Raw genomic sequence first — 18624 nt, forward strand, 5'->3', positions numbered from 1 at the left:
TAAAGATACATTTTAAGTTTCAAGTTTTTATCTTATATTGCATTAAAGTAATATCCAAAAACGAAGATTGCAAAAAAGTTTTAGTACAAAAGGGGAAATAATACGTCAAAACACAATTAGAGTTATGGGGTAAGTAGCCACACATGCAGATGATTATAAACAAATACTTTTAATTTCAAGTCATTATCTTTTAAAGTACCAAAGATATGTCTATAAATGAAGCTTTCAAAAAAATTAAACATGAAAAAATCAAAGTATAACTCCTTGGTGCCCTTTGACTTGGGTATAATGGGCCAGCCTCTGCACATACTTTGTTTGTATGCTGGACAATGTTTATGTGAACTTAGAAATAACCTTAGTATAAGACCTTAGTGACCTTGGGCCCAGCCCCTGTACATACTTTGTTTGTATGCTGGACAATGTTTCTGTAAAATACAGTAAGATATAAGCAATAGTAACAAAGATATGACAGAAAAACAAAGGTTGCCGAAAAACTTTAACCTTAAAAATAACCCAAGTATAACACCTTGGTGACCTTGACCTTGGGTATAATGGGCTCAGCCACTACACATACTTTGTTTGTATGCTGGACAATGTTTCTGTAAAGTTACAGTAAGATATAAGCAATAGTAACAAAGATATAACAGAAAAACAAAGGTTGCCGAAAAACTTTAACCTTAAAAATAACCCAAGTATAACACCTTGGTGACCTTGACCTTAGGTATAATTGCCCCAGCCCCTAAACATACTTTGTTTGTATACTGGACAATGTTTATGTGAAGTTACAGTAAGATATAAGCAATAGTAAAAAAGATATGACAGAAAAACAAAGGTTGCCGAAAAACTTTAACCTTAAAAATAACCTAAGTATAACAGCCTGGTGACCTTGACCTTGGGTATAATGAGCTCAGCCCCTGTACATATATTGTTTGTGTACTGGACAATGTTTATGTGAAGTTACAGTAAGATATAAGCAATAGTAACAAAGATATGACAGAAAAACAAAGGTTGCCGAAAAACTTTAACCAAGAAGGGTCACGCCGACGCCGGGGTGATTAGTATAGCCACTCACACCCCCTCCCATTCTCCGAATAGTGAAGCTAAAATCTAGGTAAAGTAGAGTTATGTTTCTTTGACACTGCACTATGTCTCAATGGCTTATGTGAAGTTTCAATCAAATGCCATTAATACTTTTCGAATTATATTCCGGACAAAAGTGTGATGGACGGACGAAGAGGCAACCATATGCTCACCCTTCGGGGAGCCTAAAAATGAAAAGAGATTTGTTAGTAATATTTATGCTTATATAGTACTGATATCACCATGTATTCTTAGTAACCTATAACTCCTGAAATCCCCATAAAATTAACTGGAATATTATTTGTTTTATAAAGTAACCCCATTTTACAATTTTACTTTATTTCAGAAATGCTTAGTGGGTGAAGAAAATGCCCAATAAAATAAAAACGAGTGCAGTGACATACTTGTCTGAGAAACTTAAATCTTTACCTATAGAAAAAACTTGATCATACATCCTTAAACACTAAAGTACAGTTAGGGTTTATTTACCTTTTTGGTACCTTCTGCTTCAGTCCTCCACTAGGAGTGTGTTGTGGTGTGGAAGTTGAGGAAGTGGAGTCATCTTTGGAAGATTTCTGTTGCAGTAAATTTTCTTTTTGCTGAATAAACATGGCTAGATGTTTCTTCACTAGCGCTGTATTCAGTAATGCACTGGCACTGAAAGGAAACACATACAGTCAAACCTGTGTTTAACACTATGCATGAACTTAGAGCAACTGGCTCTAAACACCAAGACTTCATTTTCAATTTGCATTTTTGTCCATGAATAAAGACCATTTCCAAGTGAAGACCACTTTTTGACACCCAAAACATTTTTATATACAGTCAAACAGTAACTGTACAATTGTGGGATCACAAGCCACAGACAAATATATTATATTCTACCTTTTTATTGTCTAAAATAATATTTTACTGATGTCATCAGTACTACTAATACAACAAGAGCTGTCACAGGAGACAGCACGCTTGACTACTTCCATGCTGGATGGTGGAACTGGGCACATCTGAGGAAGCTGGAGCTATCACTGGAGTGTTTTATTACCCCAATATGGATGAAGATATTGGCCAATAGTCTGTGTCAAATGTATTCAGTAATAACAGAGACAGAGAAGTGTATCAAAACATTAAATAAATATAAAAGAGACATAATTCATGGAAAATTTCTGCAAAAGTAATGCACCATGACATTGTATCATATCATGTGGCTAATAATGTGGAGCAACTATTTGAAATTTGAATCAAATAAGTGAGATAGAGCAGTAGCGCATCCCAACTTGAACCTGAAATTCTAGTAAAAAGGGGGCATAACTCACAGCATTTTGGTGCCAGCATCAAGAACATTGTGTCATATGACATTGGTGACCATGTGGAACAACTCTTTTATTTATTTATTTATTTTGTTGGGTTCAACGTTGCACCGACACAATTATAGGTCATATGGCAACTTTCCAGCTTTGATGGTGGAGGAAGACCCTGGGTGCCCCTCCGTGCATTATTTCATCATGAGCGGGCACCTGGGTAGAACCACCGACCTTCTGTAAGCCAGCTGGATAGTTTCCTCACATGAAGAACCCAATGCCCCGAGTGAGGCTCGAACCCACATTGATGAGCAGAAAGTGATTTAAAGTCAGTGACCTTAACCACTCAGCCACAGAGGCCCACGGAACAACACTTTTAAGTTTTAATAAAATTGATTCAGTAACAACAGAGATACAGTGAAAAAGCATCAAAATAGAACTGAAATTCTAAGAAAAAAGGGGACGTAAGTCACTAAATATCTGTGCCAGAAAGTGCACCAACATTAACCTGAAATTCTATGTAAAAAGGGGGTTTTATTTATTAAATATCAGTGCCCAAGTTATGGCCCTTGTGTCATATAATGTCGGTGATGATGTGCTACAATTTATTTTTAAGTCTCAATCAAATCCGCTTGGTAATAACAGATAAAGAGTGAAAGGTCATCAAAACTTTGATCTGAAATTTTATGTTAAAAGGTGACATAATTCATGAAATATTGGTGCCAGAGTAATGACCCTTGTATCATATAATGTGGGTGATTATGTCGAACAACTGTTTAAAGTTTGAATCAAATCCTTCCAGTAATAACAGATATATTGAAAATGCATCAAAATTAACATAAAATTCTAAGTAAAAAGGGGGCATAATTCATGAGATGAGAAATTGGTACCAGACTTATAGACCTTTGGTCATATGATGTGGATGATGATGATGATGTGGAACAAATATTTTAAGTTTGAATCAAATCCATTTCGTAATAACTGAGATAGAGTGAAAATGCACCAAAACTTAAACCTAAAATTCTAAGTAAAAAGGGGATAATTCATAAAAATATTGATGCAAGAGTTATGGCCCTTGTGCCAGATGATGTGGGAGATAATGAGGAATAACCATTTTAAGTTTGAAGCAAATCCATCAAGTACTTACATAGATAAAGAGAAACAAGAGTTATTAGTGACAAATGCACCTGAGGCTTGCCTAAGAATGCTACAGTTGTCTGTGCATAAAAATCACACATCATTTCATGACCTTGACCTTGACCCGAGAGACCTTGGTCTTAAGTGTGACAAACCTTGTTAATATAGTTAACATTTGTGTCAATTTTTTTTTCAAATCCCTTGATAAATGGCAGAGCTATGGACCAGACAAGAAACACCTTTGACTTCTAAGTGTGACCTTGACCTTGGAGCTAGGGGTCTGGGTCTTGCAGGATATTGTTCTTAACTTAGTCTACCATCAGAAGCTGTTTCTTACCTTAATTTATCACCAGGAGATATTTCTTACCTTGGTCTATCACCAGGAGATATTTCTTACCTTGGTCTATCACCTATCACCAGGAGATATTTCTTCCCATGGAGATATTTGTTCCCTTGGTCTATCACCAGGAGATATTTCTTACCTTGGTCTATCACCAGGAGATATTTCTTACCTTGGTCTATCACCCATCACCAGGAGATATTTCTTCCCTTGGTCTTATCACCAGGAGATATTTCTTACCTTGGTCTATCACCAAGAGATATTTCTTACCTTGGTCTATCACCAGGAGATATTTCTTACCTTGGTCTATCACCAGGAGGTATTTCTTATCTTGTTCTATCATCAGGAGATATTTCTAACCTTGGTCTATCATCAAATGATATTTCTTACCTTGGGGTATCACCAGGAGATATTTCTTACCTTGGTCTATCACCAGGAGATATTTCTTACCTTGGTCTATCACCAGGAGATATTTCTTATCTTGTTCTATCACCAGGAGATATTTCTTACCTTGGTCTATCACCAGAAGATATTTCTTACCTTGGTCTATCACCAGGAGATATTTCTTATCTTGTTCTATCATCAGGAGATATTTCTTACCTTGGTCTATCATCAAATGATATTTCTATCCTTGGTCTTTCATCAGATTTTTCTAATCTTGCTATATCAACATGATATTGTTCTTACCTTGGTCTATCACCAGGAGATATTTCTTACCTTGGTCTAACAACAGGAGATATGTCTTACCTTGGTCTATCACCAGGAGATAATTCCTACCTTAGTCTATCAACAGGATATTGTTCTTACCTTGGCCTATCATCAGAAGATACTTTTTACCATGGTTTATCATGGGATTTTTCTTACCATGGTCTACCAATAGGATACTGTAACCCTTCAAACGGTCATGAACAGTGTATTTTGCTTTTTTATGATGGCAGGCGATTTAGTGGCTACAGAGTTTCATGGAATACAATAGATGTGGAATAAGTGAAAACTTAATAGCTTAACAACATAAATAACAGTCACTGGCAAAATGACAGGTACCTTAAGCATGTAAGGTCAGACTGCTCACAAACTGGGCAAATAACTGGTCAAGTTGAAGTTATCCTCAACATATTTTTCAATTTATTAATAACAAGAGCTGTCTCTATAGGATGACACATGCCCCCGATGGCACTTTAAATGAATAGTTATGGCCGATGTTAAGAGTTTAGGACCTTTGACCTACGGAGCTGGTCTTGCGCACGACATGATCGTCTTACTGTGTCACACATTCATGCGTATTATTTTAAAACCAATGCAATGAATGACAAAGATATGGACCGGACACGCCCATAAAATGCACTATCATGAAAATGAACCTTTAATGTTAAGTTTTGACCTTGACCTTTGAGCTACGGACCTGGGTCTTGCACCGACACATCGTTTTACTGTGGTACACATTCATGCCAAGTTATTTAAAAATCCATCCATCGATGACAAAGATATGGACCGGGACACGCCCACAATGCACTATCCCTTAATGTCTAAGTGTGCCCTTTGACCTTTGACTAGGGAACCTGGGTCTTGCGCATGACACGTCTCTTACTGTGTACACGTTCATGCCAAGTTATTTAAAAATCCATCCATCAATGACAAAGATAATGACCGGACACGCCCATAAATGCACTACCCCTTAATGTCTAACTGTGACCTTGACCTTTGAGCTACGGACCGGGGTCTTGCGCACGACACGTCGTTTACTGTGGTACACATCATGCCTAGTTATTTGAAAATCCATCCATCGATGAAAAAGAAAATGGACCGACACGCCCATCAATGCACTATCCCTTAATGTCTAAGTGTGACCTTGACCTTTGAGCTAGGGACCTGGGTCTTGCGCATGACACGTCGTCTTACTGTGGTACACATTCATGCCAAGTTATTTGAAATCCATCCATCGTGACAAAGATATGGACCGGACACGCCCATCAATGCACTATCCCTTGTCTAAGTGGGGACCTTGACCTTTGAGCTACGGCCCTGGGTCTTGCGCATGACACGCATCTTACTGTGGTACACATTCATGCCAAGTTATTTAAAAACCATCCATTGATGACAAAGATAGGGAAACCGGACACGCCCATCAATGCACTATCCCTTAATGTCTAAGTGTGACCTTGACCTTTGAGCTACGGACCTGGGTCTTGCGCACGACACGTCGTCTTACTGTGGTACACATCATGCCAAGTTATTTAAAAATCCATCCATCGTGACAAAGATATGGACCGGACACGCCCCTCAATGCATTTCCCCTTAATGTCTAAGTGTGACCTTGACCTTTGAGCTACGGACCTGGGTCTTGCGCATGACACGTCGTTTTACTGTGGTAAAAACATTCATGCCAAGTTATTTGAAAATCCATCCATTGATGACAAAGATATGGACCGGACACGCCCATCAATGCACTATCCCTTAATATCTAAGTGTGACCTTGACATTTGAGCTACGGACCTGGGTCTTGTGCGCAACACGTCGTCTTACTGTGGTACACATTTATGCCAAGTTATTTGAAAATCCATCCATCGATGACAAAGATATGGACCGGCACGCCCATCAATGCACTATCCCTTAATGTCTAAGTGTGACCTTGACCTTTGAGCTATGGACCTGGGTCTTGCGCGCGACACGTCGTCTTACTGTGGTACAACATTCATGCCAAGTTATTTAAAAAATCCATCCATCGTGACAAAGATATGACCCACACGAAAAATGCGGACAGACCGACAGACAGACGGTTCAAAAACTATATGCCTCCCTTTCGGGGGCATTAAAAGGGAAATATATATATAATACCATGAATAGACAAGAGCTCAAATTGCAAACCTGACTGACTTTCAGATTGTTCCTTTTTTCTCCTATCAATCAAGAATAACTTCTGCTGTCATTAGCTTATGGGATCTATATAACAAGGGTTGGGAAAATATGTAGATGATATTATATCTAAATGAATTAACCTTGGTTTTTGATAAATGTACACAAAATAATTAAGCATTTATTGGGGACAAGCTTTGCAGTTGACTACCAATTTAAACTACAAACTTTTGCGATTACACAGTAGCTGGTTGTTTCCAGACTATAAATTTCGCAGAAACACATCAACTGCAAAAGTCGCTAACTTATATAGCGTGAAACCATTTCTAGGTTTACAGTATTGTTCCTACCTTGGTCTACTATGAAATATTTCTTACCTCTATCAACAGGATATTGTTCTTATTTTAGTTTATCATCAGATTTATTTTTACCTTGGTCAATCATCAGGAAATTTTTCTTACCTTGGTCTATCATCAGGAGACTTTACTAAGATCATGTTCACCAGCTCTAGTAATTCTCGGCTGTATATACTGGGAATTGGCTAAATAATAAAACAACAGGTTGTAAATTTCTCGTTATGGAAGAAACTCTTGTTTTCACAGACATTTTAAATAGAAGATTTATTAATACAAGAGACTAATAAACAAACAAGAGACCCAAATGGGCATTAGTCGTTCACCTGAGGCAGACTGTGACCTACTGTATAAGTGGATATTTCCACGGGTCAAAAAGTTAGCGAAGTCGGAAATCCAGACATTTGGCATGTGGAAATATTAGCGAATTCCCTATTTCCAAGTCGCGTAAAAATAGCACTTCGTAAAAATCATTATTTTTTCTGGCATAAACATTGCGCTTTCGCTGACATTATTATTATTACTATTATCCCTTATATGAGGCTAGTGAGAGAGAATCATCCAATTGAAAGGTACGGTCATTTATCCTTTAAAAAAATCATACAATTATTATCTCAATATTCATGTATTCATATACGTTCAAAAAATAATAAGTAAAAATAATTTTTCTTAAGGTATAAATATAACACATTATTGTAGTTGTACCGGTAAGTTATTCACGAACATTCATATATCAAAGAATGTGCTACACAATAATACAATTGTTGTTTGTCTTTTCTATATAAAAGATAATTACTTGAAAACTTACTGGCGTTTATTAAAGAAAGCAGTATTATACATGTAACAGTATTATACATGTAATTATCAAACTGAACAAGAGCTGTCTCCATAGGATGACACATCCCCCCATGGCACTTTGAATGAATATTATGGCCAATGTTAGAGTTTTAGGACCTTTGACCTACGGACCTGGTCTTGCGCCGACCCTCCCTCTTACTGTGGTAACATCCATGCCCAATATTTTTAAAATCCAAGCATGAATGAAAAAGATATGGACCGGACACGCCCATCAATGCACTATGTTGAAATATGACCTTTAACGTCTAAGTGTGACCTTGACCTTTGAGCTACGGACCTGGGTCTTGTGCACGACACGTCGTCTTACTGTGGTACACATTTATGCCAAGTTATTTGAAAAAACCATCCAGGATGACAAAGATATGGACCGGGCACGAATGCACTATCATGAAAAATGACCTTTAACGTCTAAGTGTGACCTTGACCTTTGAGCTACGGACCTGGGTCTTGCACGCGACATGTCGTCTTACTGTGGGGACAATTCATGCCAAGTTATTTTAAATCCATCCCTGGATGACAAAGATATGGACTGGACACGCCCAACTATCATGAAAAATGACTTTTAACGTCTAAGTGTGACCTTGACCTTTGAGCTAGGACCTGGGTCTTTCGCGCGACCCCGTCGTCTTACTGTGGTACACATTCATGCCAAGTTATTTGAAAATCCACCATCGATGACAAAGATTGGACCGACACGAAAATTGCGGACAGACTGACAGACCGACAGACCGACAGACGGTTCAAAAACTATATGCCTCCCTTCGGGGGCATAAAAAGTCTAACAATATGTATTGAAGTAAATCTTTTTGTTAAGTTTTTGTAAACGGTGTGAATGCATTTTTAAAAGTCAGTTTGTTTTCTTGCCTATGGCAGTTCACGGTAATTTGCTTTGCTAGTTTTGTACCTGTCAACAAGTGGAAATTTAATCAAATTATGATATCTTTACCTTATTGATTTTTTACCAAGCAACTATGGCTATTTTTGACATATTTAAGGCCCAAAAAAGTAGATTAAACTTGTAAAGAGTAAAGACAGAGACAGAGTATCAATTTATCTCGTTTACTACGGGTGATATGAGACATTTTTTACGATGGGTTGGCTGATATTTACGCTGGAGAAATTATTAGCGAATTTTGTAAATTCGCAAAATTCGCCAATATTACCACCTCGCTAACTTAACCAATTATACAGTAATCAGATCTTGCTTGTGACAAAGTATAAAATTTAAAACAAGAGGGTCATTGACCCTAAAGCGCTCACCTGTGTACAAGGCTTCAAGTGTGTTTACATAATGGTACAAGTACAGAGTTAGGTTTCTTCTATGTTAGGCTATTATTAGTATATTATACACGTCACACACATTTTTGAACCTAGTGCAATTTATGGTAGACAGTACAACTCTGATATCACATGCCAAATATCAAGCCTCTAGCTACAACTGATTCAGAGAAAAAGTTTCTTATTATACAAGCCTATAGTAAGTGTAAGTCACACACAGGGGCATGGCCATTTTTGACTTTAGGGCAATAATTTGGACACTTATGGTAGAGAGTCATACCCTTATATCACATGCCAAATATTAAAGCCCTAGAGAAAATGATTTTTAAAGTCTGATAGCTGAAACATATTTCTAACAAAAAAGACCCATATGTTCAATGAACTGGAACCATTTGAACAACTTTGAAAGAGGGCTACTCAGAGATCATTTGTGTAAAGTTTCATCAAAATCACATTCAGAGGTTTTGGAGGAGATATTGTTTAAAGAAACTGTCGATGAAAAGTGTCCAGGCCCTCTGGCAGCCATGTTTTATAACAAATTAAAAACATTTGAACACTATTTGTAGGAGGTCATACAAGGACCATTTGTGTGAAATTATTTTAAAATCAGGCTAGCAGTTTCACATGAAAAGATTTTTTTAATTTCCACTAAATATAGTGAAAAGTGACCACGCCCCCTGGCGGCCATGTTTTTTTGACGAATCTGTATAATGTGAACAATCTTGGTAGAGGGTGACAGAAGGACCATTTGTGTGAAATTATTTAAAAATCGAACCATTGCTTTAGGAGATGTCATTTGAAAATTTTTCTATTTTTAGTTCTGGCAGCCCCTATGTGCAAATAGAATGGCTTAAGCAATTTTGGAGATCATTTCTACAAAATATTTTTGAAATCCAAATAACAGTTTCTGAGCAAAAGATTTTTAAAGATTTTCCTTTTGGTTGCCAAAGCAATCACAGTTCTCAATGGCTTTTAATTCTTTGGAAAATTTTGAAAGGGGGCCAACCATGGATCATTTCTGTGAAATTTGGTGTAAATCTGCCCAGTGGTTTTGAAGGAGAAGAATTTTGAAATTTACAATATAGCCATATAGGGAAAATATGCCCTGCCCCCTGGCGGCCATGTCTTTTACCAAAATACAACGGCTTAAGCAATGTTGGTAGAGGGTCACCTAGAGATCATTTCTACAAAATATTTATGAAATCCAGCTAACAGTTTTTGAGAAGAAAATTTGTAAAGATTTTCCTTTCCATTGCAATGGCAACCACAGTTTTGAATGGATTTTAATTCTTCGGGCAATTTTGATAATTCCTGTGATGTTTGGTGTAAATCTGCCCAGTAGTTTTGAAGAAGAAGATCTTTTTTATAAATTGTTGACGGACGCACAACAAAAGAGGGATGACGGACATCAAGTGGTCACAAAAGCTCACCTTGAGCCTTTGGCTTAGGTGAGCTAATAAAATATCATTTGATAGTCATGTATTTCAAACCTTAGGTATACAGTGTAGATCACATTTTAACTTAAAGACCTTACTTCGCAGAGACAAAGAAATACAAGTCTTTAGCATCTAGAACATTGAAATACAGGAAGTACTATGAATTTCTACTTTTCAAAACAACTGAAACTATCCTGCTGACAAGGTATTTCACATGTTTAAAGTAAGGAAACAGAAATTTCACTTTTTTTGCAGGGATTTAATTTCATGGATTTAGCCATGAAATACAAGAGAATAAAATCTGTAAATAGATCCTTTGGAAGCCAAGAATGCAACCAAGAAGAATAATAGCAGACTCAGTTTGACTGAGTCTGTACATGAGAGGTAATGAAATGTGCAACACCTCTCCCCCCCCCCCCCCCCCCCCCCCCCCCCAGCACCAGCTTAAGCAGAGTTCCCACCACTTCCCCCAGCACCAGCTTAAGCAGAACTCTATTACACATAATTTGAATGGACTCCATCATCTCAAGGGACCAGAAAATATAACAAAAAGTGGTCCCATATGAACATTAAAGATTTGATAGTTGTATATCTCACCTCGAATTCACATTTGATGATTTTAAAGAACAAACTGATGAGATTCTGTGCATCAAAGGGTGATTTCAGTGCACAAAGTTCATACAGTAGACAGCCTACAGCCTGAAATTACAATATGCCGATGGTGTTAAAACTTCAGTGTATTTCCTCCATATGAAAAAAGCAAAAAGAACCCTTAAATGTGTTGACCTGTCTGCTTTGTTAAGTTTTTCAGGAAGTTCTGAACTTGTTTACACCTTAGCTAACCTAGGGTAAGACCTAGGTTATAAATACAGAAACATAAAACCTGCCAGGAATAAACTACAACTCTGTTAAATGATTAAACTAGGGATGATACTAACTTAAGATTAAATATAATCATAAATCTCTATTCCAAATAATGTCATACAATCAGCTTCTATTTTGCACTTATCTTTAACAATGGGCAAATATCTGAAAATCAAGGACATAGTCCTGTATTATTTATAAGGTATGATATAGAAGGTAAGTTAATTTACAGCTGTTACAACTTCCATTCTACATTGTAGGATTTTTTCAATACCCAAATAATGTCCAACAGACTCCCAAGATAAAACTTTGCTTTGGGTCCAGTTGTTTTCTTGGTTTCTATTCCTCAAAACAAAGACTTACCCAAACATCGGATTTTGATGAGTAAGGTATATCCTGGCACAATTCCGGACTGAGGTAACTAGGAGTTCCAACAATTGTCTGTGCAACATCAATAGTGTTCTCAAGTACCTTCGAGATACCAAAGTCACCTGTCAAAAAAACAAAACAATATAGTTCTCAAATTTTAAATAATTCAACTTAAAGAATCTCCTCCTCTAAATGGATTCAGATTAGTACCCTCAGCTTGCATTTTAAAACAGAAAGTAAACTTGCATATTAAAATAGTGTTTTGATTTACTAGATGTGTTAGGTGACTTGTTTTATTATTTGGGGTCTCAAAATTTGTTAAGGATTATAAAACTGGCCTTTGATAGAATATCAAGGACTATATTTGTAAAACTGGCCTTTGATATAATATTGAGGACTATAATCACTGAATATCAAGGACTTTATCTGTAAAATTGGCCTTTGATAGAATATTAAGGACTATATTTGTAAAACTGGCCTTTGATAGAATATTAAGGACTATAATCCCTGAATATCAAGGGTTTATTTGTAAAATTGGCCTTTGATAGAATATTAAGGACTATATTTGTAAAACTGGCCTTTGATAGAATATTAAGGACTATAAACCCTGAATATCAAAGACTTTATTTGTAAAATTGGCCTTTATTATTTATTTATTTGGGTTTTACGGCACACCAACACAGTAAAGGTTATTATGGCGCCAAACAGGACTACAAATTTTGGTTCAACATCTCATTTACATCGAAATAAAAACATGAGGTATGGAATCAAAATCTGCATACCTGCTGGAATCATAGAGTTACTGCAAAACCAATATTAAGGACTTTATTTGTAAAACTGGCCTTTGATATAATATTAAGGACTGTAGTTTGTAAAACTGACCCTTGATATAATCTTTAGGACTGCATTGTAATACTGGCCATTTTTGTTGTCTTACTGACATGTGAATTTTTGGGAGCATGACAAAACATCAACAGACAAAATATTGACACAACTGAATATCGACATGACAGAACATTGAACTACTGGGTCGAAATGTCTTGTCAACCACCTGAAGTTATTCATTTATAATCCGATGTATGCAAAATCAGATCACCTTTAAAGATTATGTAGTATAAACCAGTTCAGCTGGACTACGTGCAATAATCTGTCTAAATTCTTATTCATTGTTGAATATTCCCTTATGATTAACCAGAAGCGAGGAGTTAGACACTTTGAGGAGCATTGCTTCAAACATCAAATATCACATGTGATATGTAACTTATATTAAGAGTATATCATAAATATATGTGACAGCAGTTGTGTCGAGTATGGGACTGTAAGGAGACAGCAATTAAGCTGAGAAGCAGAAAGAGTAACTTTTCGCAATATAGAAGACCTTTCATAATTATAATCTAATGGTGAGGGATGAGAAAAGTATAACTTTTATAATAAAAAGAATTCAAAGACAAACAAATAATACACATTTCTACATCATTTTAACACAAGTCATTCTTATATCATTCATTTTAAACACAGAGTTTCGAAAAACAATTCAAAGGTTTTAATGGTAATTTAGCATACCCTTTCCTCATTCTATACAAAAACATAAGCTATTATGTTGTAATTATGGGATAATAAAGGGTGTAACAAACAATTATCAGTAATATAACAAGAGTTGTCCGTAAGACAGTCAATGTTCAACTAGATTTGTTGTCCCAGAAGCAGGAATATTACCCTAAATGTTAAAATATCTATCAAGTTTCAATCCTGTATCTGGATTAGTTTTGGAGGTAGTAACTTGCATGCAAAACTGAAGTTTTAAGTTCAAAAGGAACATAATTTTGCCAAAATGCATGTCAGAGTTATGGGACTTGATGCTATAACCTAGTTTTATAACCCGAAGACACACATGAAGTTTCAATCCAATATCTGCATTTGATTTGTGTGCAAGTTACTAAGTCAAAAAGGGGGCATCATTTGTACATGTCAGAGTTATGGGACTTGACCCAGTGAGGTTGGTAACTGACCTTGAAAAGAAAGTTTCAGAGCTATATGCCTTTAAGTAATAGCTATATGTACTTGCATGCAAAACTTTAACCAGGATTTTCTAACTTGCATGTAAAGTTTCTAAGTTCAAAATGGAGCATAATTTAGCCAAAATACAAGTCAGAGTTATGGGACTTGTCCCAGTGAAGTTGGTAATTGACCTAGAAAAAGAAAAAATAAGTTTCAAAGCTATAATTATTATGCCTTTAAATGATAGCCATATGTTCTTGCACGCAAAACTTTAACCAGGATTTTCTAAGTCCAAAGGGGAAATAATTTGGCCAAAATGCATGCCAGAGTTATTAGACTTGATGCTTTCACCTAGTTTTATGACCCCGAAGATACATGTGAAGTTTCAATTCAATTTCTGCATTAGTTTTGGAAATAGTAACTTGCATGTAAAACTTAATTAACAAGTGAATGAAGTATTGCCATGCAATACAAAGTCCCCTTTCTGGGAGGCACCTATTTTCTCTACTGCAGTATAACATAATGAACGATATCTGGGCAATGATGTATAAACAATATTGTACTACATATACAAATATGTTATAACTAATATACAAATGTTATAACAACACACTTGGGTTAAAAAGTGCATACATAAAAACCCCAGTTGTTTTCATATTGAATTTTTTTGGCTGATTATAAAAAAGTTATCATGTTTAAATTATTTATAGTACAACAAAGGGAAATTTAAACTTTAAAAAAAAAAAAAAAAAAAAATCATATAAAAAAAAGAAGAAACTCTTTACCAGTAGAGATAGGTCAAAATACAACCTAAAAATTGGATTAACAGCATCTGTACCACAGAAAAGTGGTCTCGATTTTTCTCTACCGCCAGTAAAAAAAAAGTTACAATAAAACTATTTATAGTAACAACAAAGGACGAATTCTAAAAATCAAAGGCCTGAAGGCCTAGAGTCGCTAATGATTGATGTATGGTAGTATAGTCTACCAGTTCAGTTGTTTTTAGTTTTTGTTCCCAACTGAACAGAGATTTTGTTACAATAGATGAAACTGACATTCAATCGATGCCTAGTAAAAAATTTGATTGACATCATACAAGTACTTAAACCCAATAATTTCTCTAAAATTGAAGAGTGGTTCGCAAAAATAAAAATGTTGAAAGTACAAACTACAGTTTTACAGCTGACACTAAGATACTGCCCACGACTATATATATTTTTCCAGTAAACATTTGCCTCCGGCATTACCAAAACAGGCAATTACCGGCTGGTATATATTCGCACATGATAAAATTTGAATATGACAATTTATATATTGAAATTCATAAGTTATAGCGTGGATTGTCACATACAATTTGTAACGGATGGACGAAAGAACTGTTCAGATATTTTACAGATAACTGGCCTGGCGATAACAGTGTCACAGGCTAGGTATTGTTCAATCATATTATAAGTGATGTGAATTTAAAGTATACTTACTTTCGCATTTAAAGATATGTAAATGTTGCTGAGTGTCAATATATATTGTCAAGAATGTTTACACTGACAGGAAAATTGCGCATTCGAAACTAAGGGAAGTTACTCTGACTAGCTACCAATTTCGGAAAAGATAACCGATATTAATAAATACAGTTCTTTTTTAGTTAAAACCATCATTTATTCTATTTCAGACCTGTTAACCCCTTCAAAACCATGTCAGTAGTCCCCAAGTCCATGCACTTTCAGTTATCCATTTTGATTCATGTAGACAGACAGGCCCAGACTGTGCTGAAAAATGTTTGAGCCATTTTTACGTGGTCGGTAGCAGGGTGGGTGTGGGGAGGGGTGTTGCTTCCCGCTTTGAACTGCAGTCAGATTTTGAAATGGGCATTGTGGCAGGTGGTAAAAGGGCAAATGTGTCAAACTGTAAAGTGGCAATATGGGGGGAGAGTGTGGGAGGATACCCCCTCCTGCAAGTAGGGTTTGGGATATCACCACAAGAAAATTTTGAAATGTAGACTTTTGATACAGCCTTTGGTGCGATTTCTAGCTGAAAATTTTATGTTTCACTTTCTAAATATAACCTAGATTCTTTTTAGTATTACAATATCCAAAGTATGAATGACTTTCACTTCAAATTTTTACTTTCAGGTCATGCCTCAGGACTCACTGTCTGATATAGATTCTATGTATGTGTTATAAAAATAAATTCTAGAATCATTTCTGTTACAATAATATCTACCATGTCTGTTACTTGAATGTTAAAATTTCATTACAAATTGTGATGACACGAAGACAGTTTAGCAGCAATTGGCAGTATCTGACATTGAAGTTTACTGTGATATTACCTCTTATTTAAATCATTTCATAAAAAAAAAATTGTTTCGTTTCCTCAAAGCAGTCTAACATAGACGATCTACTTTCGATTTCAAAAACTACAAGAAAATACAATTTAATGTTTTGCCGATTTGTTTATTTCTCGAAAAATAAGAAATAAAATCATTTTTAAAATCAGCAGTAATTAAACAAACCAGTAGGAGCTTCTTTTCCCGATAATTTATCCGCTTACTGACTGCAAAATTCAACCCATGTGTCATCATGAAAAGCAGAATGGGTGGCGGTTTCATTTTTTTGTGACCTGAATCGTAAGCAAATTATCCGAACGAGTCAAAATTCCAGAAAGGATACGATTTAGAATGAATGAAGTTTGCATTTTTCGCCACTCGCGATTTTGCATCATTTGATCTGGCCGATCTTCGTAGTATTTTTCGATGAACCGAAGTCCGTATTTTCAAGCGCCAAGTCATAGAAGCGTTGTAATAAACAGGTCACGTGTGTTCTCCGACAAGTGCCCAGAATGTAACTAGGATTCATCCGCGAAGTCTCGCGGAAGAATTAACGTACTGCACATATTTTATTCGGGCCATTTAAAATGAAGCTGTCATAATTTAATTTCACCGATGTGGTAAACTCTTTGGTAAGAGACATTCCAATGCTTTCAGAGGTACCTGACTCAATAAAATACTAGCAGTATGTTATGGAACTATATTTTGTCTTTCGCTGGATATTACGCAAGCTTGGTAAGCCTTCGCAATTCATGAAATGCACAGCGCAATAAATTTGTTATTTGCGCAATGATTTAAAGATTATTTTTTGAAACGGACAGGGTAACAAATAGATTTTTTGGCTAATAAGTTAATATGCAGTTTTTATTTGAATTTGTGAATATCATAATTGCTATTCTGTGACAAAAGGACATAAAATCAGTCACCATAATCATATGCGCAAATGTATTACCAAATCCCGCAGAATCGTTATGCGTGTTTATGCTTAATGAGTTATCGCGGAAGAAAATACATGGCGCTTTATTCGAGTATTGCACAATTACACTTCATAAATTTGACAGATTACATCGTATATTGGTCATAGCAAATGGGATTGACATAACTGAACTTCATCCGACCAATGAACTCTTTGAAAATGGAACTACATCTATTCGCTGTGTTGTGAGGCCATTTAATGAGAATGAGAAATCGGGCGATAGCAAGGACTCATCAAACGCTTTCAGCGTTTAGCCGACTCAACAAGGGTGCCTCATGGTGGTGAACATTTGTTCCAAGTTACATCAAAATCCCTCCATGCATGACGAAGGAATGTTCCGTACAAAGTCATTCTTGAATTGACCTTTGACCTCTAAATATGACCTTGACCTTAGACCTAGGGACCTGGTTCTTGCACATGACATGTTGTCTCATCCAGGGGAATATTTGTGCCAACTGATATCTAAATCCTGCTTTGCATGACAAAGTTATAGACCGGACAGGAAAAAAATCCTCTTGACCTTGACCTTTAAGCTAGGGTACTGGGTGTTGTGCATGACACCTCGTCTCATCATGGGAAACATTTGTGCCAAGTAATATTAAAATCCCTTCATGGATGGCACAGTTATGGACGGGACAGGAAAAAAACTCTGTTTACTTTTGACCCCCAATTGTGACCTTGACCTTTGAGCTAGGGGTCTGGGATTTGCGCATGACATGTCGTCTCATCATGGGGAACACTTGTGCTAAGTGATATTAAAATCCCTTAATGAATGTCAGAGTTATGGACCGGACACGAAACAGACCCTGTTCATGCTATGTTAACATTTGACTGCTTAGTGTGACCTTGACCTTTGAGCTAGGGGTCTGAAAGTTGTGCACGACACATCGTCTTATTATGAGGTACATTTCTGCCAAGTAATATTAAAATCCCTACATAGATGGGAGAGTTATGGACCGGACTGGAAAAAAGCCTTGTTGACTTTTGACCTCCAATTGTGACCTTGACCTTTAAGCTAGGGGTCCAGGTTTTGCGCATGACACGTCGTCTCCTCATGGGGAACATTTGTGCCAAGTAATATTAAAATCTCTTCATGGATGGGAGAGTTATGGACTGGACAGGAAAAAAGCCCTGTTGACCTTTGACCTCCAATTGTGACCTTGACCTTTGAGCTAGGGGTCCGGGATTTGCGCATGACACATCATCTCATCATGGGGAACATTTGTGCCAAGTAATACTAAAATCCCTTCAAGGATGGGAGAGTTGTGGACCGGACAGGAAAAAAGCCCTGTTGACCTTTGACCTCCAATTGTGACCTTGACCTTTGAGCTAGGGGTCCGGGTTTTGCGCATGACACGTCGTCTCATCATGGGGAAGGGAACATTTGTGCCAAGTAATATTAAAATCCCTTCATGGATGACAGAGTTATGGACCGGACACGAAATTGCGGACGGACGGACG

The 18624-nt window shown here is 36.5% G+C and overlaps 1 protein-coding gene across 4 annotated transcripts in view; it reads right to left on the minus strand.

The window, feature by feature from the left end:
* The window catches only part of LOC123537615 (serine/threonine-protein kinase Nek4-like), a 157278-nt gene that overhangs the window by 90595 nt on the left and 48059 nt on the right, over positions 1 to 18624 (minus strand). For all 4 annotated transcript variants that reach the window (XM_053529204.1, XM_053529206.1, XM_053529205.1 and 1 more), the window contains 4 exons: positions 11861 to 11988; positions 11231 to 11332; positions 7170 to 7249; positions 1570 to 1737 (listed from right to left, as the gene is read on the minus strand). In XM_053529204.1, coding sequence (XP_053385179.1) covers positions 1570 to 1737; positions 7170 to 7249; positions 11231 to 11332; positions 11861 to 11988 — 478 coding nt within the window. The remainder of the gene's footprint in view (positions 1 to 1569; positions 1738 to 7169; positions 7250 to 11230; positions 11333 to 11860; positions 11989 to 18624) is intronic.

This window comes from Mercenaria mercenaria, chromosome 17, assembly GCF_021730395.1.
Source record: "Mercenaria mercenaria strain notata chromosome 17, MADL_Memer_1, whole genome shotgun sequence".
NCBI lineage: Eukaryota > Metazoa > Mollusca > Bivalvia > Venerida > Veneridae > Mercenaria > Mercenaria mercenaria.